Source organism: Pygocentrus nattereri, chromosome 1 (genome assembly GCF_015220715.1).
Source record: "Pygocentrus nattereri isolate fPygNat1 chromosome 1, fPygNat1.pri, whole genome shotgun sequence".
In the NCBI taxonomy this organism is placed as follows: domain Eukaryota; kingdom Metazoa; phylum Chordata; class Actinopteri; order Characiformes; family Serrasalmidae; genus Pygocentrus; species Pygocentrus nattereri.
The window spans coordinates 50,902,564-50,927,186 of record NC_051211.1 but is presented as its reverse complement, the minus strand read 5'-3'; the positions used below and the strand labels follow the sequence as shown (position 1 = coordinate 50,927,186).

The 24,623-nt window shown below is 41.8% G+C and overlaps 2 protein-coding genes across 19 annotated transcripts in view; both read right to left on the bottom strand.

Moving 5' to 3' along the window:
* The window catches only part of cax1 (cation/H+ exchanger protein 1), a 1,125,587-nt gene that overhangs the window by 479,469 nt on the left and 621,495 nt on the right, over positions 1–24,623 (bottom strand). The gene's annotated exons all lie outside the window — the stretch shown is intronic.
* erc1b (ELKS/RAB6-interacting/CAST family member 1b) overlaps positions 1–24,623 on the bottom strand; it is a 340,281-nt gene that overhangs the window by 160,998 nt on the left and 154,660 nt on the right. For all 18 annotated transcript variants that reach the window (XM_037539543.1, XM_017723129.2, XM_017723132.2 and 15 more), the window contains one exon: positions 10,100–10,231. In XM_037539543.1, the coding sequence (XP_037395440.1) occupies positions 10,100–10,231 (132 nt within the window). The remainder of the gene's footprint in view (positions 1–10,099; positions 10,232–24,623) is intronic.

The window sequence follows — 24,623 nt, the reverse complement described above, 5'->3', positions numbered from 1 at the left end:
TCTAAACAGAAGTGACCAGAGCATTCTCGCATGTTTTATACTGGTTCACACTCCCAAGGTTTGTGAAATGTAGCTTTGTTATTCCAAAAAGCTAATTTAACTACCACCAGAAGCAAGTTTGTTAAGTGATACTTTTTTAATCCCACAAATGGGGAAATTCCACCTCCGCATTTAACCCATCCATGAAGTGAAACACCACATACACACTAGTGAGCGCACACACACTAGGGGGCAGTGAGCACACTTGCCTGGAGTGGTGGGCAGCCCTATCCACAGTGCCCGGGGAGCAATTGGGGGTTAGGTGTCTTGCTCAAGGACACCTCAGTCATGGACTGTTGGCGCTGGGGTTTTATTTTCAGCTTCCATCAACCTCTCCTGCTTAAGTGAACTAACTTTTTCGCCAGCCATATTTTATTCAGGTTAAGACTTATAGCTGCTTTATATTAGTTTGACAGCTGAGACTTTTGAGAACGTTTTATCACTGAAATCTGGCTACTGACAGTAAATATGGCATTTATGGCCTCCTTCATTACATCATCTGGGTACTAAATCTATAATCAGAAAATGTGGTATAAAGATTTACTGTACAGTCATACTAGGCAACCAATCTGATCTTAGGCCTAATACTAGGAATCATCTTGAGCTTTCAGGGAGAACAAAGACTGAGAAAAAGAAAAGGGCCAGAGGAGGGAATGGGATTAGGATGGATCACAAAGGTTAAAATATTATCCCTCTAGTAAAATGATATAAAATGAATAAAAAGAAAAGAATGCAGCTGAGCTGTAGATACTTGCCTCCTTATGCTATGAGCAGAATGAGAGAAAAACAGAGAAACAGAAAATGGTGAGCACACCAATATTTCACTAAAATGCAATGTCAGCAGAAAACCTGAAAGGGAAAAAAACAGCAAAAAAAGAAAGAAATAAAAGAAAGCCTTGTTCAAAAAGGCATGAAAATGGTGTTCCAAATGGCTGAAAATGCTGATGAGGGGCAATCCATCGATGTAAAGGGGAATAAATGAAAAATGCACCAGAAAATAGCTGATTCTTCCAATCTGTATGAAAATGAAGTGGAGGAAGCAGCTTCCACTCACACGCAATGATAGAAACTGAATCAATGGTTCTTGCTAGTTCTGTCCTTGCAGAATTGGCTTTGCAATAAGTAAAAATTCTATATTTTCCTACGTTTCCACCAGACCTGTTAAACTGTGCAGTAGGCTCTTCTTGTTATTACAGAGGCACTGAATCAATACATATACATACAGTAAAAATGTCAGGAAATGAATAACGTTAAATCGTTGGTTTTGTTACTGATGCGTTACACCTGAGTAGCTGACAGTGTGAGGCCTGCAGTGTTGGGTTATGAGATCATGGCCAGCAGATGAAGCCAGACAGGGTTGAGGCAGTGCAATTATGCACTGGGGGGCTTTCCCCTGTTCCTGGCCCTCTCTGCAGCCCCAGCACGGCTCAGGAGCTCCTAATCATCTCCGCTGAGAGATATCCAAACGCAGAAACATAACACTAATACAAAGTGCTTAATGCTGTGCCGAGCCATCCTCTGCTGCACACCCTTCCCTTCCCTCCTCAGCCGTTTCACCCTCCATTCTCTTCTCCTGGGCGGAAACTCACTGCCAAAATAGCAATCCCTGTCCTCAAAGGTGTGTTCCAAAGCCAAGCTCAACAAGTCTGGTCTTTGGTTCTGTCCACCAATGGAGATTATTAACACAAGGAGGTTTTTTTTCCCTCCAAAGTTTTATTGTAAAAACCCAGGCTGTTTCTGACGAAGCCTAAAATCCACCCTCACATGAGAAAAAGCTGCAGCAGCTGTGAGTGCTATTTTTTCCTAGACTAATTTCCATGTCTGTTTTCAGCCTGTATTGCTTCATGACCTCAGGGCTACAGTCCTCTACACTCTCCAGAGCAGCTAGAACTGCCATCACAGTGCCTCCTGCAGCATGGAGTGAGAACTGCAAGCATGGTGAAGGAGATGGGCTGAACTTCAGGCCTGCTTTGAAGAAAAGAGAAACAAATGTGTCCTAAAGGGCCTTATTAAAGCTTTGAGGATGAGCTCTGCTTACTTTCTGCTCTTACTGATGTGACATATTGCATCATGTGTATGGTATGCACACTGTGATCTCAACCCTTTGACTATCAAGCAGGCTCTCATTTGCATACAAGGTCAATTACACTGGCAATTAGATATTTATGTCTTGAAGTAAACTGAGTGGTCAAAGAGAAGGGCTGAGAAACTGAAGCCTTGAGAGGATGGGGAGTTATGGAGAGGTTACTACTTAAGGAGCTTCCAATAGCAAAGACACCCAAACAGGATGAATCTTTACAGGATAAGGAAAGGAACCCTCAAAAGAACAGATCATCCTTTGACTAAGTGGCGAATCTTATGTCCCACAACAATGTATCACTCTCTGAGCTAAAGAAACATGAGAAGTCTCCTCCCTGAAACAACAATCAACGATGGACTATCTTCAGGGAACAGTCAATAAAGTTCACCATGACAGTGGTTAAGCTTCCTATCACAGAGTTTAAGTTGGAACAAAACCAAAAGCTGCTCTGGTCTTCCATATTTCCAAAAGAGTAGAGAGATGAACTGAGCGAAAAAGGTCTAAAGGCTGAAGAGCGAGGGAAAATGAGAAACACAAGCAAGGCAGATTGAAAATCGTCCTTTGAACAAAAAGAAAGAAAAGATTAATCATATCATACCTTGAACCACTTAAAGCCGGTGTGGTTGGAGTCATGCATAGGCTCATGAAAGAGCTTCACACAGGCAGTGAGCAGTAGAGAAGCAACAGAAAAGAAAGAGAAGAAGAGAAATTATAGAAGAAGCCAAAAAAGAAATCAAAGCTGCCCCAGCAGGAGAAACAGAAGCAGACGAACAGAATGAACCAGAACAGTCCTCAGAAACAAATCACGCAAACGAAAATTGGAAGCAGAGGAAGAAGGAAAAGGAGAGGAAAAAAACGAAAGTGCGGGAAGATGACTGTAGCATGGTAAACAAAGAGTTGCTCTGACAACGGGGGGTGCTTCCAGGGGCAAACGAGCTGGGGGTGTGGAAAAAGGGGAAGAAGAGAGATCCATATGGGACTGGGCAGGGTGGATGAGGAGGAAGAGGAAGAAGGGCAGTTATGAGACATCCCATCATCCTAGTCAACATCAGAGGAGGGGCCGAGGCTTTCTTTGGTCCAGTGCCTTAAGAGCGAAGGTTATGAAGTATGTCATTTGACTGCTGAATCATGTCTAGAGACCAGACGTGTATTTTCATGTGGTCTTGGGCAAACGTTTTCACTGGCCCCGCTTGAGCGGCTGGTCGCATACGGACAAGCTGGCCGTAAATCCTGCACAGGGCTGAGTGATTGGTGTCAGTGCACAGCGAGGGCCCTGTGTCAGAAGAAAATACTCCCTTCTCCGCCGAGCGGCCGCATTTTGCCCTTAATTACACACGCTCATTACAGCGGCTGGCTCAGTGGGGTTTGGCAAGGCACGAGAACTCATGAGAGCATTAGCTAAAATAAGGTGGCCCTGTCCCTTCAGCTTCCAGCAGAGTGGAGAGATTTCATGCAATGTCCTTCTGCTCTCCAGCAACACCTGGCACGTGCAGGTTGAAGCAGACAAGAAGAATAAAGAAAGGAGACAAACGCAGAACAAAAAGGATGAGTGAGTGAGATAGAAAATCAGCATGAAAATGAGAACAAGATGCATCATGCCCATGCTAAACTCATTAATGGTTCGTTCACATGCTGGTTTTTCGGAGTAGGAAGGACAATACAAACCGTTGTTAAGCGCTTTTCAGCCTAATCTCTAACTGCTGCACATGTAGCGCATGGTTTATTATCCCAGACAATCATTTTACACTTTTTTACTATATTGTACTTCCTTGTAAATACTAAATGAAGAGAAAACCTTTTGACTAACAACTTATAATAGAAGCCAGTGAGCGGTGCTAATCTAGCTAGGAATGCGCATGAAAATATAAAGAACTGCAAAAGCACCTAAGCGCAAAAGAAAATTATTTATCCAAAATTATTTATTTATGAGTGGGTTTTTTTGCCCATAGACACACCACTCAGCATTAGAACAGATGTAAATCAGCATAAAGAAAAAATAATGATTTCTTTAATTTTCTCATTTAGTAGTTGATCTTATGAGGTAGTCAGCATGTACCATGTACTATTTTCTCAGGCGTTGATATAGTACTCTCTCTCTCTCTCTCTCTCTGTGTGTGTGTGTGTGTGTGTGTGTGTGTGTGTGTGTGTGTGTATATATATATATATATATATATATACACACACACACACACACACACCACATACCAAACCTCATAAATTCACTAAATTATGTTGGTCAATTAAATCTATATGAGTACAATGTAAAATGTAACGTATTGTTTATTGGCACTTTTCTGCGACACTTCCTATGTGCTACACTTGAGCTTTGTACCACCTGCTACCCAGTGCCAGACCATGCTCTAGCCTTTAGCTGGGTGCAGTAGCCTTTATATACTTCCTTCACAGGACTAATCAGTTAAGAAACTGTGACCAAAACGTAAGAGGTTCTATACCGCCCTCTGGTGGTGTCCAGAGATCTTACGGTTATTATATACGAAAACACTGGACATCAAATGCTCAAAACTCCTGACCCAGCCAAAACAGCCAATGCCACTCCAATAATCAGAATAATAACAAACATATTGTGGCAAAGAGGCCTTGAATATGAAATTAAAGGTAAACATTGTTAAACATTTTATCAAGTTCAAGGAGACATATTAGAGAAGCCAGGCATTCATTTATTTAGTATAAAATTCTGCCCTGATATTACTGGACACCCTCAAGATTGAATCGAATTAGGCTTGTAGATAATGAGCTGTGTGGAAATGCCATAAGCAACAGAATACATTTCTACATTCGATATGAGAGTTTGCACTGTAATCTGTAATCTTTCTGGAAGAACACATTGCATATGCTGGGAAACTGAATTGGGAAAGTCTTGCCGGTTTGCCCATAGATGTATCTAGTGGGCAACAGAAAGTGTGAAGTATTTAACCAAGAGTGAATTCATGATTGTGAATACAGGCCTGATATCAGCTACAAGGATATGGAAATCATCTAAAGTACCTGACCTGAAAGAATGGATCAATTTTTTTATTCATGGAAACTCCCTCTTATGGATGTACGTTAGATAGGCTATATAATCAGCAAAGACAGAAAAAGAAAAAGAAGGTAACATATGGCAGAATTTGTAGTGTAATATGTCACTGGATGTCCAACTTGAATGCACTTCTCTTCATGTCAACATTGCTTGACAACTTGTTTTGTAGTTCTTGCTTTTTGGTATCCACTGTCTAAGTGAAGTGTGAAATAAAATAGATATATTTTCTGACCCTTTTCTAAATGCAGCTTCCCATTTTCTTTTACTGTAAGGGGTTTTCTGTTCACTACAGGGAAACATGGAAATGACTGAAAGTGGTAATAAACCTTATGTTACAGATGCAGCAGACTGACATTATGTTGAAAAACAAGGCTGAGTATTCCTTTAAAGATCACACACCATCATTAATAACACAAACTACCACACCCTGACTAAAACGAAGGGAACACAACTCAACCAAACATGCACAACAAACTGTCCCACATACTGTAGATTCACATAGTTTGAAAGGGCATGAAGGTCAGGCCAACTCTCTGTCAAGCTAACAAAGAACAGTCACACTCTTCTCCTTACTTTTAAGACCAAAAGACTGACAGCAATTTGTACAGAAACTGAACTCAATCCAACACGTGTGCAACAAAATCTGAACAACAAGAGAACAGCAATTAGAGGAAATTGAAAGCAGAGCTAAACTCTCTCTCTGTCTGTGTGTGTGTGTGTGTGTGTGTGTGTGTGTGTGTGTGTGTGTGTGTGTGTACATGCAAGGGAAAGAGTGTGAAGAGGCACTACAGAAAGATGAGGGAATGTGAATGTGTGTGCTGTCAGGGTCAAAAAGAGAGAAAGAAAGATTTTTATTTAATCAGGCAAGTTAATTAAAGAGTAAGTGTAAGTGGTGTCAGAGTGTATGTACATGTACATCTACTTTCATTATGTAATGTATGGAGTCCAAAAAATAATTTAGTTGCAAAACACACTGTAATGCTCAAAATTTCATTACAGTTGTTTCTTCAGAAAAATGACATTATTAGAGACGGGAAAAAATTACACTATATCCCCCCCACCCCCCAATTTAGTCATATCCAATTCCACCTACTATTTAGGACTGCCCCAATCACACAATACCACCAGGGCTAAGAGGGTGAAGGCCAGCACAGGCCTCCTCTGAGACCTGTGAATCGCCACCACATCTTTTAGGACGGCATCTAACGCAATGCCATTGGACAGCCGAATGCGCTGTCACGGAAATGTCCAGGAAAACGCCAACCACCAGTTCTGTTACGTCAGCTAACAGATGCCTGCGCTGAGTAGTATCACACTGAGTGATGGGGGAGAGGTGGCGCCATCCTACCCACCCAGAGAGAGCAAAGCCAACTATGCTCTCTTGGACTCCGAGCCACAGATGGCTGTAGCATCAACAGGGATCAAACTTGCGGTCTCCTGATGATGGGGCCAACGCTTAGACAACTGCACGATCATTACGCCTTACAGTGGACAAATACTGATTAGTATTACTTAGTAACTGTACACATGTGAGTTCAGACGGTGTCTTATGGTGGTGGTATGAGAGGAGACTGATGAGCGAGGGGAGAGAACTTGGGAGGCTTCTGCTTGGAGCTAGAAGGCCAGATCCCATCTTTATGAACTGTGGTAGGACTGACACAGGACTGAGGAACAGGGAGGAGATGGGGTAGTGGAGGAGACTACGGAAGCTTTAACGTCATGGGAAACAGATGTTAGAAATTTTTAGGGCGTCAGATTTGAAGGTTAAGAGGTTTCAGGCATGGTTCTCCCCTCAAATTTCAGTTATTCCATAACCCCATTTGAAATATGCACAAGTGTCTGGTATGCGGTGAAAGGAATGCACTCACTATGATTTTACTGGGTCCTATATCCCTGCATATTTTTCCTAATTTGCCGACCTGCTGAAATATATGAAATCAATCAGAGTATGTTTGTACTTACTGCATTATTACAACAAACAACAATTCAACTGTATGTCCTTTATTAGCTTAATATATAGAACCAGTTGGGTGTCTTAGTGTATTTGTTTAAACTGTCTACATTTACCTTGTTAATATATAAAGGGACCTGTAAAAGAAAGCACTGCAAAAAAAAATGACAAAATGTACCAAGAAGTTTGAATCAGAATCCCTCCGCTCTAAGTCCAGGGATAGATTTCCTGTGTCTGCTTAGGGCTATGCATCCCTGGACCTAGCACAGGTGTGGCTGCAGTAATGAGTACAGAGACTGGGCCTGCCTGAAGCACAGTGATGGAGGAGCTTGGGTGCAGTACTCCAGAGGGTGGCACTCGCCCCTTCCACCACTTCCCCCCTAACATTGCAGAGGAGCCAACAGGGCTTAGCGGCAGCACTGGCTCCCACTAAAGCCCAGCACTAATTAACCTCACGGGGATCCGAGCTGAGGTCCACTCAGCCCGAGCCAGGAGAAAAGGGGGACTCAAACTATGACATGTTCATGAGCCTTAGACCCTCTGCAGGCTGAAACTCAGCCAGCCATGCAAGGCATTTTTTTCTAAAATGGAGAAAGAAAGAAAAAGAGAGAGTGCAGGAGGCAAGTTTCTATATGGGACAGGACAAACCATTAAGAATGGGCCCAGAGAGGAGAGTTTGGCTCGAGCGTGATGAAAAAAGAGGGAAAGAAAAGAGAAAGGGAGTAAGGTTCCAGGTACGGGTTGGGGGGGGGTAGGCAGTGGCTTGTGTGCTCTATTTAAATGCAGACTGACTGACTAGCTGTTTGTACTGTCCAGTGGAAGGAGGACTTATTCACTGAGGGCTATTTGAGTTTGATGCTATCTCCAGCGCTGTGGGTCAGGCTGCACACACAGCTGCATTGTGGTTTAATCCCCTTTAATGGTGTACAAACACAAAGCCAGCCTGAGCTGTACACAAATGAGACATTCCTCACGTGTGTGTGTGTGTGTGTGTGTGTGTGTGTGTGTGTGTGTGTGTGTGTGTGTGTGTGTGTGTGTGTGTGTGTGTGCATACGCATGTATGTATTCCATGTGGCAGGAATAAATCAGAACAAGGTTCTTATTTCTCCACACAGGCAACGCAGAAGTTATTTATTTTCCAAATGAAGACTGACTGGAGACGCAAACACACACCAGGCGCATGCCACATGAACGTTCTCCTCCGGCCCCATGTTGGCAGGGTGATGTGGGGTTGGCATAGCGCTGGGCACTTGGCATGAGGCTGACTGCTGGCATTGTGATGTGCTTTGAGAGGGCAGCCATTACGCTATCAGCCTAGGAGATGCTGGTCTTGTGTGTAAGGGCAAAAAACCTCAATGGATTTATTTGCAATCAAGACAAGCGTCTATTGTAGCATGCACAAAAAGGGGGTAATTCCAGGTGAGGGCTGACAGCATCCAAGCAAAAAGTTATTTTCTACTTTTCTTAAATTACAATGCACGATGTAGGCCCCCACATATGGGAACCAGGCACTCAACATCACGGGTCAGGGAGCATTTAATATTTAGAGGAATGGGAGGAGCTTGGGAGAGGAAAAAGTTGCTTAGATTGTTTCCAGCATTGCAGTGTTATATAAGAAAAACCCTCCACATGATCGCTGAAATTCAGTGAGCTTTTCTGACTTAAAAAAAAAAGATAACTGGCCATTTTGCAAAATAATAACCGACATGCCTCTCAGCCAATCACAACTGGCTTTACTTCTTCTATCATGCAAAGAAAAAACTCATCAGAACAAACCTGCAGCGAGAATGCCAGTGGCAGTAAATTAGTTACAATTCTGAAACTAAGAAATGGTCCAAAGGAACATATCGCTGCTGTCAGAAGAAAACTTTATATCTCCATTTATGTTGTTTTTCAGTTTTTGACATAATTTAAAAATGCTTGTTGCCCTTTACAGTGTGTGTAAATTTGGACCAAAGGAAGTGGCCCAAAATGATCAAAAATCCTGGTTCCATTGACTTACATTAAAAGTAAAGTTTTTTCCCTCTCCTGTAAAGCTATAATTTTGAAGATTGATGATATAACACCTGACATTCTAATCATCCGGAGGTTGATGCTCTTTGTATTTCATTAATGAAGCTGAAAAAGTTTTGTATTAAACTATGTGGAAGTCAAAACTTACAGTTAACATTGCTAGAACACACAGCTCTAAGGTAAGCTGCATTTTATCAAAGTTACTGTATTTGTTAAAGTTAATTTCAATATGATGTCTAATCACAAATAATGTAATAGAGCAACGTAAAAATCAGTTCAATTACCAAATTGAACTGATCAAATTCCAAGTCAGCATTTATAACAGTTAGGCACAGATTTCTGATTAAAACCATTCTATGTAGAGGCAAATGTTAATGCATGACTTTGGATTAACTTTAGCAGTAGCCCATCTGAGGGGGCAGCTATGTCAGCTCAAACCGCATGAAAACCTGGAACTTTAACGTTGCTATAGGATTTCTAGTATAATTAATGTAAACATGTTTCCAAAACTCCTTTTTTTGTTATTTAATAAATGCATATTTTGCCAAGTCTCTGTACTGAATATCTTGTAAATCTAGTTTATAATCAAATGTTTCCTCCTTTGTGTGCTTCTATATTTTCTAAGTGCTACAGATGCAATCAAGCAAACTTAACTGAAAGTTTGACAAACATAACAACAGTAACTAAAGTGGCAGGGACTGTCATTTCTAGAGGGCCCAACATATTCCAGTCCTGGAAGCCACAGCACTGCAGAATTTAGCATTGTATTCAATTTGAGCTGTTTTAGCCGGTCAGATAACTACACTGCCTTCACAAATTGAACTTGGGCTGTTGGAAGAGGGGCAACATCAATCTCTGAAGGGCTTGTTTGATAGGTTGCACTATAGCGTACAGCAGATGGTGGTTTTAAAAGATTGCGATACTACTGATTATCATAATTCACCGTATACGATCTGTGTCTGCGTGGTTTTCTGACCTGTTTCTCAGCATGTGTACGTGCAGCCTCCTCTTGCGCGAGCACCATCTCTCTCTCTGCAGTGATCTGAACGCTCTCACGCAGCGCCTCCTCCAGTTCCTCAATACGCTCATCCTTCTGCTTGAGAGAGTCCTGGAGAAAAGGAGAAAAAAATGTAAAGGCAGCCACAATAAGTGAGACACGAGATTTATACATGTGAAAAAGTGAATGAAAAACAGACCATAGCTCATTTTAATTTCCAGTCAAAATAGACACTAAGTACACATTATTCTTCCTTTTTGGTGTCAGAAAAAAGCAGAAAATATTTAACAGATAATGTACAGTTTTTTCAGTACTTAGTGTGTTCACTCTTTGCTTTTATCATAGCATCCACTGGTTTAAGGACTTTCAGTTTTTTCAAAGAAATATGCCGGGATGTTTTTTCCACATCTCCAGAGTTCAGTCTTAGAGGTCGGTTGCATTTTCTGCATCACATGATCCAAGAAATCCCAAACACATACATGAGGTGGTCAGTCTAGTGTTCTGAGAACACCAGCAGCTTCTTCATTTCAATTGTATATGTTTTGCTTTTTGCCCATTTCATTTTCTCAGTGAGGTTCTTCTTGATCAGCTACACGTCCTTTCAGACCCACAGCGCTGAGTGGTCTTCTCACAGTGGAAGGATGGACAGAAACACCTGTGGATGTTTTCAGATCTGAAGCAGCTTGATTTTCTCCTCTCTCTCAAAAATGAAAGTTTTGGTTGGGATAGATCTGTTTTCATTTGAACGCACAGTTGTTAGGAGTCACATTTTCTTGGTATCTTTATCTCTCTAGTTTTGGAAGCTCCTGTTTTTCACTTACTTTGACCTTCTGCTTCTTTATGCACGCAGATTATTTTAAGTTTTACACAGTACTTTACTTTTTTAGTGCAAGTAGTTCAAAAAACAATTTGCGGTGGGTCATAATGGAGCAGAATCTCAGTGAAGCACTTTATTGCTACAATTGCTGAGACCAGACTGAGCCCCAGTGAGTCATAGACTCTCAGCATGTTCCCGAGAGCATTCACACAGGTGACTCAACCCAGAGCCATTACACACATCAGGAAAGAGATGTCAATTTTGCTGGAAACGTTTTACTCATGTTATCAAAATGGGGGCCAAGTTGTAAGTACCAGAACTTCTCTCACAGCCAGGGATGCTCAGGAGCAAATTGCGTGTCATGACAAACACAAAAAACTGTCCACCGGTCAGCATTGGGCATAATACAGTACAAAGTTCATGCAATGTGATCATTTTTTCCCTGTATCATAGTAGCATAATTCATTACAGTATAAATTATTACTTTCAAATGACAGTTACTGATTTAAAAAGAACTTGTGTTGTCTGTTTATTAAAACTGACATTGATCATTTGCTCTTTACTTATTAGGATAAATGTCATAACTTTTAATTCAGATAAATATGACAGATAATCGCCTCCTATTTGCAATAATTAATAAAATATCACACTAATGCAGCACAACCACCATGGGGACTAAAGTGCATTCAGTACCCTTCTTGTGTGTGAGTGGAGTAAAATAAATAAACCACAATTGAGGAAGTTCTGGTAGTGATGGATCTGTTTTAATTTGAATGAAGTATTGCAGACAAGCTTAGACAAAATAGGTATTTTTATCTTGCAGCAGATTTTATAGTTAAAAAGCGACAAAAATCTTTTTCTTTAGATTCATTTCATAATTTGGCCACACAGTGGCATGAACAGTGTAGGCCGTGGAAGCATCTAATCGCGCTGATATGAAACTAATGAATAATGTTTTCCTGCTGAAAAAGAGAGCTCTAACTTCCCCTATGCAGAACAGGCATTATCTTCATTCACAAACAGCTCTGAAAGATTTATATTTCATTTACAAAGAAATATTTGGGGATATTTTGAAACAGCATTAGCCATTTATCCGTTTAATCAAGCATAACTGAGTGTTTCTTGTTTAAAGACAGGGACTCAAATGTCTTAAATGCTGTTTAATTCATTTGATATTGCTGAAATCGATTTGCTAGTTGTTCCTAAATGAAGTATTGAAAAGCAAGAAGTTTTTCCCATTATATTCTGAGAGAAGTATAACTAGTAATTTGTAATTAACAGCCATCATTTAGAGGTTGGTGATGAGAAAGGTTACTTTGCCAGAGAAATGTCAGTGGAGTTGTTTTAAGGAAAACGAATAAAGAGCGAGAAGAAAAGGCTAGACGTACAGCTAGAATACACAGAGAGAGAGAAAATGACTGGATGATAATGACGCTCCATTTGCTCCTGAGCTTCCCTGGCTTCATCTGACATGTTCAGCTGAGGGAACAATGTATTGTAAATGGAGGTCCTGAGTAAGTCCTGCTGGATAAGAATAATGAATAGTCTTGAGTTCATTTTACTCATACGCTTTGGAAAGCATTCGCTATTCATTTCCATCCCCATTTTCAAAGCTGCTACACAGGCCTGGCTTGTTTCTGAGGCTTCTGGCTCACTGTACTGACCTGTACTGCAACCCATACGTACACAAATACGTATATAAACGCTGCTCTTTCAAACACGCATACAGTGCCACAGTCCCACATTCTCCAGTAAGATCAATGTGGTCTCCCAGCAGAAGTTTTTTCCTGCTGCCCAAACGGTTGCTCACGAAGACAATATCAGACAGAGTACTCATCTTCCTGTGGAATACCATACTGCATACCGCAAGTGCTCTCACAGTTTATTTGCTTTCGGTTTTTTGTTCGTTTTAAGAGCTATTTCAGAGATTCCAATTCATGGCTCAGAGGAAAAACCCATCTGTACCAAATAAAACAGGATTGTTCTGAAACTGAGGTCAGCAATTACTGGAAGTTCAAGACAGTGGGAGGTGAAAGGTGAGGCCAGACGACATAGCGTGGAAAAAGGAAAGCGTTAAAAGTCTTTATCGACCATATACGTTCTGCTCTCTTCACTCGCCCCGAGGCATCAGCTCCACTTTCTCGAGGCACACCACAATCACTTGGGCTTGATTTAAAGCGACAGTAATCCTTTATGTTCGGTCAATATCTCATTACGTTAATGCTCTCGGTGCCAAAACCACACGGGCGATAGAAAGAGACACCTCGGGGAGGACCAAATTAAAGCCACATGCGAGAACGCTGGGACTGGACGAGTCCAGGGCGCAGCTTGCTGGGGAATCAGACCGCTGCTATGCCAATTTGAAGATGAGCAGGAAAACTGCGTTCCCACAGCGAAATCCCACATCCATATAAACACTTGCAGAAAATGACAACTTTTGGAGATCCCAACACGGTAGTTATCTTTCAGACTCAAAAACCAAAAATGCTAATGTGGCTAACCATGTATGAAAGCTAGTGAAGACCAGTTAGCATGACCTCAGCTCATACAAAACTCACGTATCCTCAAATGTAACTTTACAAGAGAGGGGAAAAAAAGTTCCTAAATTATATTATATAAATCATAAGTAATTCTGAACCATTTATTTTGGTTAATTCATCATGAAATGTTCACTTAATGGAAATAGCAGCTGGTGTTTTCAAATGGTGCAAAAATAACTGTTTTGATAGGACAGCGACTACATCGCAAGCCATTTTCAACCACTACTTGTACTCTTAGTCAGCCCAACAGGAAACTGGAACAACATGAAAACATGATTTTCAGCAGCATATGTCCCTTCAAGCACACAGTATGTCACCGCACAGATGTGGCACAGAGCAGCCAGATTTCTCGGCAGAAGGAGAAAGACAATTCTGCAGCACACAAGAAAGAGAAGAGTCACAAATGTTTACGGAGGAAACGGAAAAGAGCAGCAGGAGCCTGTCCTTCCTGGCTGGAGAAAGCGCGAGCATGGCCAAAACACAGCAACATCAAACGCAGCCATCCCACAAACAGGCCCAATAAAAAACCCCTTGGAAGTCTATTAGAGACAGGAGTGTTGGGCAGGAGTATACGGATGTGATTCCCACCACTCCACCACCCCCACTATCATCGGATCCAGGACTGCTGATGGTTTGACTTCCAGCAGTACTTTGCTATGCTGAGACTGTGGCTCCTGCACATGCAGCAAGGTTGGGGAACTCCGCAAGCCGACATGGCTTTGTTGTCTTTTCTTTACAAACAGACACAACAAATAATACATCAATGAGCCCTAAGGTTCTTTCCTCTAGTTCACTTTCCACTGAATTTGCTGGATTCTTTGTTCTGAAGTACAAATGCCAGGCCGGACTGTTTGTGCACTGGCAGTCATAAAGAACTGCTCAAGCCTTTTCGGCAATGACCACTGATACACAACGAAAACTGAATGCAAACACAGGAAACAGAGAACTAAGAGTGTTTATCAGTGTGTTGTAGGTCCTCCTCCAGTCTTGACCATCACCTCACACGGTCCAGTAGGGCTGAATGATTTTGGGAAATATCCCATTTCGATTATTCTGATCTGTCACTGAGATTTAATTTTTTTCTAGAAATTTAGCTCCTTTTTTGGCCACAAAGAGCAGATCATCCACTTTTTTCTAGATTGAGGCTTAAACACTGATCAGTGTGCCAGACTGCCAGTAAGATATCACAGCCATATCACAGCACATGGTTGCATATGATTGGCCTAGGCCACGTGTCAGGATCCAATCCTCGCGGCCCACAACCCTGCAGACTTCAGCACACTGCTTCATTAAACACACGACTCAGCTCATCAGCTAATTAGCAAGGCCTAGTGTTAGATGAGGGTAAACACTAATCTCTGCAGCTCTCTGGACCAGAAGAGATCCCCAGTTTGGCATGCCTGCCAGGCAGATCACTAACACTAATGCACGTGTGCTGTTTGTAGGCTTTAGCTCAGCTTTCAACGTGATCATTCCTGACCTTCTACCAGATAAACTGTGGCAGGTCTATGTCACCACAGCTGTCTGCTACTCGATCCACAACTTCTTGTCCAACAAAAAAGGGTATTTTAGAATGGATGACCACGTTTCGGACTCGCTCTGCATCAGCACTGGTGATCCACAGGGTTATGTGCTCTCTCTGCTGCTTTACTCTCTCTACTCTCGCCAATGACTGTACTTATAACAGCGACTCAGATAGCACTACCCTGGTGGGTCTCGTCTCAAACATCGATGAGTCCACACACCAGGAGGAATTACACAATCACTACATATCCAATCGTACTTCAACTTATTGCATTATATATTTTTTGAGAAATGTATTCATATTAACCTTCACTGCTCAACAGTTTTAGTTGTACATACAGTTTATATGTACTTCAGTACTTGATTGAAACCAAACGTAACATTGTATCTAAGATTGTTTGCGCACTGTTTTATGTTTGTATGTGTTTATACACACACAAATATGTTGTATAAAGATTCTGATTCACAAAATCTTATTAGGTTAAATTTTCCCACATAAAAGTTAAAGACAACAGTGTTAATAATGCAGACTATAATGCAAACTGCAACTTGTGATCTGAAAATTGAACTTTTTTTCAAATTGAGATTTCAACGTAAAAATGATTACACCTTCAGCCCATCTCTGCTCAAACATATCAAATAAACCTGCTAATTAACCACCAAGCTGAATCAGGTGTGCTTGAGCTGTGCTGGATTCTAGCCTTTCAGGACTGGGGTGTGAGACCCCTGAGCTAAAGGAGCTGCTTCCCAATGACTAGTTGAGATTGTGCTGGTTGTGCCAACACCTACATTTCCTGCTCGTGCATCTGAGCAGTTCCTTCTGAATGCCAGAAACATAGATGTTAGTGGTCAGGGTTAGGGTAACAGACTGAATGCTTCAGCCTATCAAAATGCAGGAGTGAGTTGGCAGCCAAAAGAAGCAGAATCTGATCGACAACAGTCATTCATTTTTAAGTAGCACCACTAAAAGAAAATCAACTTGTTGCAAAGACAATAAGACGTCAAGAGACAATAATACTTCTTAAAAAGTTCCACTGTGACCTCAAAATGTGACTTTGTAAACCATAAAAATTTCCATGCAGCTTTAGTTGCCTGAAACCTGCACGAAACTAAATTGCAGTTGAGTTGCATTATGTAAAGCATCCTGCAACTCACTTGAAACTCAACAGTTGCAAGGGTCTCAACTTCACAGAACAAGTTTAAAAAAAAAAAAGCCATTCAAAACGCTGATAGCACATCACATGAGCACATCAAGCTACCAAACAACTGATTTCAATGGACAAGAAAATAGAAAACGGTTTATTGGGCAACTGACAGGGAGAACCCCCTGACTAACTTCATACAAGGTTGGTAGTTATTTCATCAGTTACCTGAACCATGACAGCACACAAGTTTCACAAAGCTAAACAGCTATGTTATTACTACAACTAGCCAGCCGACAGCTACTCAAATGGCTGCTTGTGCCACCAGCTGTTATCATGATTTATGAAGCTCAGAATTAAAATACATAGTAAAAACTACGGATAGGTAGATAAAAGACAGATTATGTAGGCACGGAAATGACAATAATGATGTGTGGAAATATTAAACGAAAACAACAAAAATGACTTCAAAACTTGTTGCATGAAAGTTTCACCATGCAAGCCGGCCTAGGACTCTGGTATCAAGCCCCGGGGCTCTGTGGTTTCTGAGAATGCCAGCTTTATGAACACTTCACTTTACTCTTCTTGATAACTTCCTTAGATCTGGTTCTTTGAAGCTGGTTTTCTATTTCACTCAATGTTTCTGCCACTTTGCTTGGTATTCATCAAGGGCAATGACAGATTTAACATAATACCTTACAACATCTGGAACATCTGGAACTAACAACCAAAATTACCTGTCAGTAGAACCACAGTGAAACACAACTAACTTAAAAATAAAGCTCTACGTTATAGTCTCTATTAGTCATCTCTGGACTGGCATGTGAGACCTTTATCTCCGGTCGCTAACCTCAAATCTCCAGCCCAGCCCAGCAGGCGTGCCATTCTCCAGAGCAGAGGCAGGGAACGACAGCAAGAGTGTCTGAGTACACATCACTGGGGCATTGAGCAGAAAGCCATTATCATCAAAGCATCTCTGTAGTCAAACTTTGCCCTCAGCGTGCAGGCGAGCAGGATGGTTTCAAAGGCCCATGTTTATGTACATGGGGCTGAGAAAAAAAGACAAGCGAGAGAAAGTCCCAAATAGCCTGAGGCAGAGGGATGAGAGAGGCAGCATGAGAGAGAAGGGAAAGTACTGAGATGTGGCGTTAAAAATGCAAGTGTAAACGAAGAGATCTGGTGCTGATGGGAGGAGCAGAAGCCTGCTTATGGAAAAAAGCAGATGATGGGTATCAGATGGAGCAGAATTCAGCATTGGCCCTCAAAAAAAAAAAAAAAAAGAAAAAAGGGGAAAAGGGGGGAAAAGACTAGAGCTGAGCCCTTGCCTGTAGGAAGAACTAGGATGCACCATCACACTGGCCTGGAGCTCCCCTGACGGATTGTTCAGTGATACCTTAATTGCACACCACTACTTTCCTTAATTGATATCAGGATAGCAGCCTTAGCGACACTGATTTTGCAGAAGAGGCAATAGACAAACGAGTCTCTAAACAATGTCAAACGTTTTATACTTTAAAAAAAGTGTTAAAGATGCACTATGTAAGATTTTTTTGTAAATTAAAATTTTAAAAAGTAGCATTACTGAGCCATTCGAAAAAACAGACTAAAACATGGTGTGCGCACTGCTGCAAACCTTAAAATAAACATTTAAAAGTCAGGTCCAGCTCAATGTTTACATCTCAAATGCAAAATCAAACTGTAAAATCATACTGATAAAGATATGATGACCAGCAGATAATTCACTCACATCCTCAAAAGACACGTCAGCACAGCCCACATTACAAAATGCACTTCCATACATGTGCGTACTTACACATTTGCACCTGAGAGGTCTGCAAAAGCCCCAGACTTACACAGCAAAGCGTTAAATAACAGACTAACCTGTGTTACTCATTTAAACACATTTTGTCATGCTGTTTTCTGTTTTAATACATCAGTTTTAAGAGTGCATTGTGTGCATGTGAGCAAACTGACCAATCACAGATGTTCTCAAGGTGTTTGGATAAATCAGTGAATTCACATCACTCAGTAAATATAACAAATAAAAAAATAATCTTGGTTAAAGATAACGCAAGTCACATCACATTTATGTCGTTATTTCAATACAAGCACAGTGTGATATTTTGTCCATATTGCACAAACCTGCTTGGAATACTGAACTGGTGCCTGAATTCCCTAACTAAACGAACCCATTTCCATTGCTGGAGTGATAATTATCTGTAACTGGGAATAGTTTATATGAGCACATTTGTAGTTGGTGAGCGAAACTCACCACTTAGAAGTTACACAAATGGCCACTCACAGCAGAAGGGAGTGCTTGGCTGGAATCAGCCAGCCAAGCAAACTTTCTAATGCTAACTTTGTTTTTGTGAAGTTAAAACTTAACACTTATAAATTTTGTGATTTTTTTTTTTAATCTGGCTATAAATGTGGCAGAGAATTGTGATGTATCATCTTTCATTTCATTGTTAATAGTGTAGCCTTTAGCTAGTATAGTGATGAAGCTGTATCAACAGTCAGGAAAATCAGACAAAGTTGTTTTAAAATAAACCCAGTAAACTGAATTTTAAGAAGAAGTTTACTGCTATGTACAAACCACGAAAGGGAATGCATCAGCCACAATGGCTTAGAGCAAGTTCTGCTGTTGAAGCTGACACTTGTGTTCACTAGACCCATCACCTCTCAGAGGGCTCAACTAACAAACTTCAGCTTGAGCTAATTCATTAAGTGAACAGCTCTTAGGATTATAGCATGCCATCCAGCCCTACTAGTTAGCTTTGGAACTACTTCTCTGGGCCACCTTTCCAGTATCGTTCAGCTTGTACCAACAGATTTTCTACAGATTGCTCTTCAGCGAAATCCTACATCTGCTACCCCAAAGCAGCTGATAAACACAGAAAAGGACGGTGCATGGCCTAGTCTGGAGAGAGCTGAAGTTTTCTGGTTTGTGTCTGAAGACTTCTATACCAGCGCTTTGGAGTGTCAGTCACTTGGCTGGTGTCTGATCGCTCCCGCATGACCTGCTCACACTTGCAAGGTGATGAGAGGGAGAATCAAGCCTTTCATGTGTGAAGTGCTCTTCGTTTCTTCCTTTTTTATCCCACTCCGCCTGTCTTCCCCACCTTTCTGTACCGCACCTCTCTCTCTTCCTTGCTCCACAAGCCTCTCCAGTTCACTCTCCTGTGAGTGCTGAGCATGCCTCTCACCACCACATTAGTGCTGATGACTTTGCCGAGCTGACTTTGCCCGCAGCTGTGTCTCACCCTCTGAGTATTCAAGGTTACTACTGTTCTACGGTTTCTGAAAACCCTCACTAAGTCAAAGAAAGTGTCTGGATATTACAAAACACTTCACAGAAGCAGAACTGCATAAAAATCCTGATCGTGCTTAACTTGAGATGGACAACCACTCCTAAAGTCTGCTTGGTCTCACAGTTCTCCCGGTAAAAACCATCGTGTAATATATACATTTATATATACACACACACACACACACACACACACACACACACACACACACACACACACACACACTGTATTTAATGCTCTGCTCTAGAGGAACTTACCCAAGCAGAATTGTTTACAGCAGTGATGACAGGAACAAGACATCTGAACAGTCTAATGCCTCTAAAAGCTAAGCTACTACATTAAATGGTTATGAATAATTTTTCTGATGGCAGAGAGTTCTGAGAAAGTTCTGGCCAAAACATATATTTACAATCCATTAATGGCAGAGTAGTATATGCAGAGCGCTCTAAACCATTATTTATAAAATCTCTTCTCTTAAAAAAAAAACTCTGAAGACAAATGTAGGTTCACTGGTGGTTTTACATAATAAATAAAATGTCTATATTTGTGTTGCAGATATTGTGACCCCAGTTCCTGTCACCAGTACTGTAAAGACACCCAAGCCAAGTAATGTTTCTCTACAATGAACCATTTCACATCAAATCAGTCGGAATGACTTTATTTACAAAACTAGAAGAATCTATAGAATTCCTATTGAAAGAGAGAACAATAGCTCTCCAATGTATCATCAAAATAGAGGCATAGCTAGAAACTGGCCTCGGTTTGACATTGGCGCAGCAGACAGATGTCCTGCCAAGTTTGAAAATGCACACTAGAGAAATATTACAACAAATACATTGGTTAATAATGACTTGATATGTTCATGTGTAACATCAGCCACTATTAGAATCCAGTAGCACAGAATTCAAGGTTTAGACCTCAATTAAAGAAGTCCACAAATCTGTGACATATAAGTGCAAGTGGACAGTGGTAACATGGCCACGCTCATCTTTGTGACCCCTGACATGCTAAATATGACCAGGAGGGCTAGTGTCATTGGTCATTTTTTACCTAGTCATATGCAAAAGTTTGTACCCCCTGGTCAAATCATGTGAAAACAAGTGAACGCCTCCCCTACAGTGAGCAGACCTAAATACACACATAAAAATGAGGCTTAGAAAATCAACTAAACATGCAATTTGACCAGGAGTGCCCAAACTGTAGGTTTCATTGCACATTCACATCAGGCCAATAAGTTGTCAGACACGGTAATTTAATCAAAAACGCTAATGCAGCTAACAATGAATGAAAGCTGGTAGGGGGCACTCATCAAGGTCAGATTTGCATATCATTAAACTATTAGCATTCATTCATTAACAGCAATGTCAGGAGCGGTTCCTTTACGCATACTGAGATAATCTGACCCTTAAAGGTGCTCAAAGGTTACTGCGTTGCCAGTTAAAGAGTCTAACATGCCTTTACCCATTTCACATACATGAGCACATCTTTGTGGTGAGGAAGACCTAAACCAACAACAACAACAACAAAAAAAAAAACCCTGAGCTATCGTAGCTGCCCAACTCTCACCAGCCCTGACTGCACAGCATCTGGGGAAAAAAACAGCCCATTTGTGATAATTGTCCTGAGCTAACTATAGTCTCCTAATGGATGGTGAATGTTGTGGCGAGGCCACGCTCTTGTGGCAGGTAGAGAAAATGACATTCAGGATGAAAAAGGTCTCCCCCCAGGGAGAGGAGTACTCTCCCGCTCCTCACATAAAAGCAGCAGCAGTCTCCCAGTGAGCCATAAAAGGCTTCCGTTTGACTCTTTTATATCTGCGTCTTTAAAAAGGCCCATAAAGCCACGTTCCGCCCCAAGCACTTCAGCTTCATTAACTCCAGTGTTGTTGCCATTACCTACTGGATCTCGCTTTTGGTGGGTAAGTCTCTTCCAGGTTCCTCACATAAAAGCAGCTGCAGTGCTACCATCCACGGCTGTGCAGCAACAAAGTGTTGATGTTTGCTGTGCAGGCTATTATGGATCATCATCAAGCATCATATGTTAAAATGAATGTGTACATACCCGAATTGGACTCTTCATTCTGTATGCCAGTACCTTTTATACATGCAACTGTGAGAAGATTTTTAAAGGCTTTTACAGTACAGATCAAAACCTCTAATGCCATAAGCAATACATTAGGTACATGAGTGTATATAAGTTCACAAGCCAAAGTTTTAACAGTGGGATGTAATGATGTACTGGGGCTCACGATCTGACTCAATTTTCTATACCGTTTCATGATTAAACAAATTTTTAATTAATAAAAATTATGATATTCTTTTTTGGGGATTTGTTTCCCAATTTTCCTCCCCAATTTAGTCGTATCCAATTCTACCTACTGAGTTAGTACTCCCCTAATCATGATGCCACCAGCAGTAGGAGGGTGAAGGTAAACAAGCTTCCTCAGAGTCATGTGAAACGAGCCACCTCATCTTTTCGAACTCCTGCTAACGTATCGTCATTGGACAGCTGAACATGCCTGGAGGAGAATGCTAATCACTAGTTGTGTTACGTCAGCTAACAGATGCTTGCGCAGATGGGGGACGGGGGGGGGCATCCCACCCACCCAGAGACATCAAGGCCAACTGTGCTCTCTTGGACACCTGGCCCCAGCTGGCTGTAGCATCGTGGGGCTAGAACCCGCAATGATTGTATCCTTTTAATTGGAGCTGGGGGCATGACGTATGACGCTACACATGCTGATATGTTATATTGATTGATGAAGTCAACCTGAGAAAAAAAAAAAAAAACAACTTTTTACCTCATTTGCTTCATCATACTATAGCATTTTAATGTTAAAATTCTTAATTAGAGCAAGACTTTTGCCCACCTACATGATTGGCCCCTCCCAGTCCTGTCCATGTGTTTGTGTTTTGGTCTAGTCCACATGTTTTCTTTGTTTTGGTATTTAGTCATGCCCCCTTGTTTAGTGACTCCGCCCTGATTGTTCCCACCTGTTTTCCACCTGTCCCTCGTTATCCTTGTTCCTATTTAAGCCCTGTGTTTGCCCCTTGTGTTTGCTGGACTTTGTTGTTTGTATGTTTGATGGATTGTTTGCTTTGTGTTACCTTTGCTAGGCTCTGTTGTATGTTCTTTGTGTTATGTCTGCCCACCGCTCTCTTCGTTTTGGCTCGTTGACCTTGGACTGTCTTGACCCTGATTTTGGATTTGCCCATAACAAATTTCGCTCGTCTCCGCACATGCGTCCACCTCAACATCGCTCCCCACAGTTACAACCATACACTAGTGCGTAGGGAAAAATAACATTAACTAATAATAACTTGCTTCATCTGCTCCCACCACCCCAACGTATCAGTGAGGGAAAAGCTCAGCCAGTTCTCAACAGCATTTCACTCAGAAATACATCACGGGACTTAAGGAAAATATAAAAATGTTGAACATGTTGAAAACAGACAAAAGCACAAGAACCCCTTTCTCGCTCTCATCTTAACATTTGCCCATTGCTCCAAAATAGCATTTACTTTTTCCTCTTTATTTCTCACTAGCTGGTGTAAACGAGTGCCACATGAGGGCCCACTGTCTGCAAGGCATGCTAAAAACCATGGTGTTTGCCACTCCAGCATGAAGTGGGCCATGCAATAAAGAGGGCCAATCATCAACCATGCAGTAAAACTGGTATTTACTGTGCTTCATTATACTGTCAACTCGTTTCCCCTGTTCTCCCCCTTGTTTCCCCAGTGAAAGTCTCAACATCTTCATACTGTCGATATTCAATCTGTGGGAAAGGGGAAGATGGCTTGATGATTCACTCTCCACGTGTGTGTATCGCATGTCTGGGAGCACTTGCGGCGGAAAAAGTCTCATGGTTCGTATATGTGGTATCCAAAAAAAACCATGCTGGGTTAATTTTCATCACAGCAGAGGGCTGAAATAAAAGGGAGGGGTTGATCCAGGAGAGCCAAATCTTGAGGTCAGAAAGATGTTTCTGAAGAGCACTGCTCCTGCATTCCAGGCTTCCAAATGCTCTCCCTTCAGCTACATCCCTGAGATGCAAATCCAAGTGCTTTGCATGCTAGAGTGGTGATCTGGCTAGATCCAGAGTGTTCAGTTCCAGTTCTGGAGGATCTTAGTCCAGCTCTGAGCAGTCTCCCAGTTCAAACACCTCTGATTTTCCTGTTTCAGTGATTCCACACTGAATTCAGTTATTGACTAGTTCCTGTCCAGGATGCATGATTTTGTGGTGTAAAACATATTGTGGAAGTTCTTTAAACCTTCTTTTCATACTCACCTACTCATTTACAAAAATGGCTCTTCAAATGCATGAAAAAGGTTCTTTGGAGTCTTCAGGGTCCAAATATGGTTCTATTATGGCATCGTTTCAAAAATCCTTTTCGGAACCTTTATAAAAACAGTGCAGGTATGTTCAAGCAGAGGAATCACCAAACTGTGCTGGACAACAGCGCTTCAGAACCCGACATCTCTGGACTAGATTAATCTGAGTGCTACCTTGTCAGACATCATGACTGTGGCGCCTTTAAGGACCCCCAGATCCTCAATAGACAGCGAAGACAGCAGAATTGAGCCTCAGACTCAATGGCGCTTCATCCCCTTCTGTCCCCCCCGACCACGTCACCTTCTCCAAAGTCAACAGCCGCTTCCACGAACATGATCACCCTGCTCAAGGGCTTGACCCCCATATCATACCGCTTCCACTCCTTGGTTCCTCTGGAAGCGTCTCCAATTAGCTGAAACATAAGAGGAATCTTTTTCTTCAGAGTTGGTGGAAACAGGAAAGAAGAGGGTTATTGCTCTGTGGCCCCCTAAATGATGTCCTGGGGTGACCCTGTTCAATCTGCCTTGACCGACCACTCTGACGAGCCAATGCGGAAACCATGCAAATCATCAGCAACAATCAGTTCCCCTTCCAAACACCCCCATTGAGGCCAATAGCGTGTGGAGTCTAGTTCCAATATTCCTGGCTTATTCTGATATGGATTCTCTGGAGCTCAACACTAAAGTGCGGTGTCTTTTAGGGGAAGGCAGTGGCTGCTGGTCTTGGCTGGGGAAGACTACCACTGGTTCCAGCATCTCTCCCCGAGAACAGGCCCACAAGGCGGGTGCATCAGGACGCTTCGAGTGGGGGAGAAAAACCACAGCGCGGCCCCAGTGGCA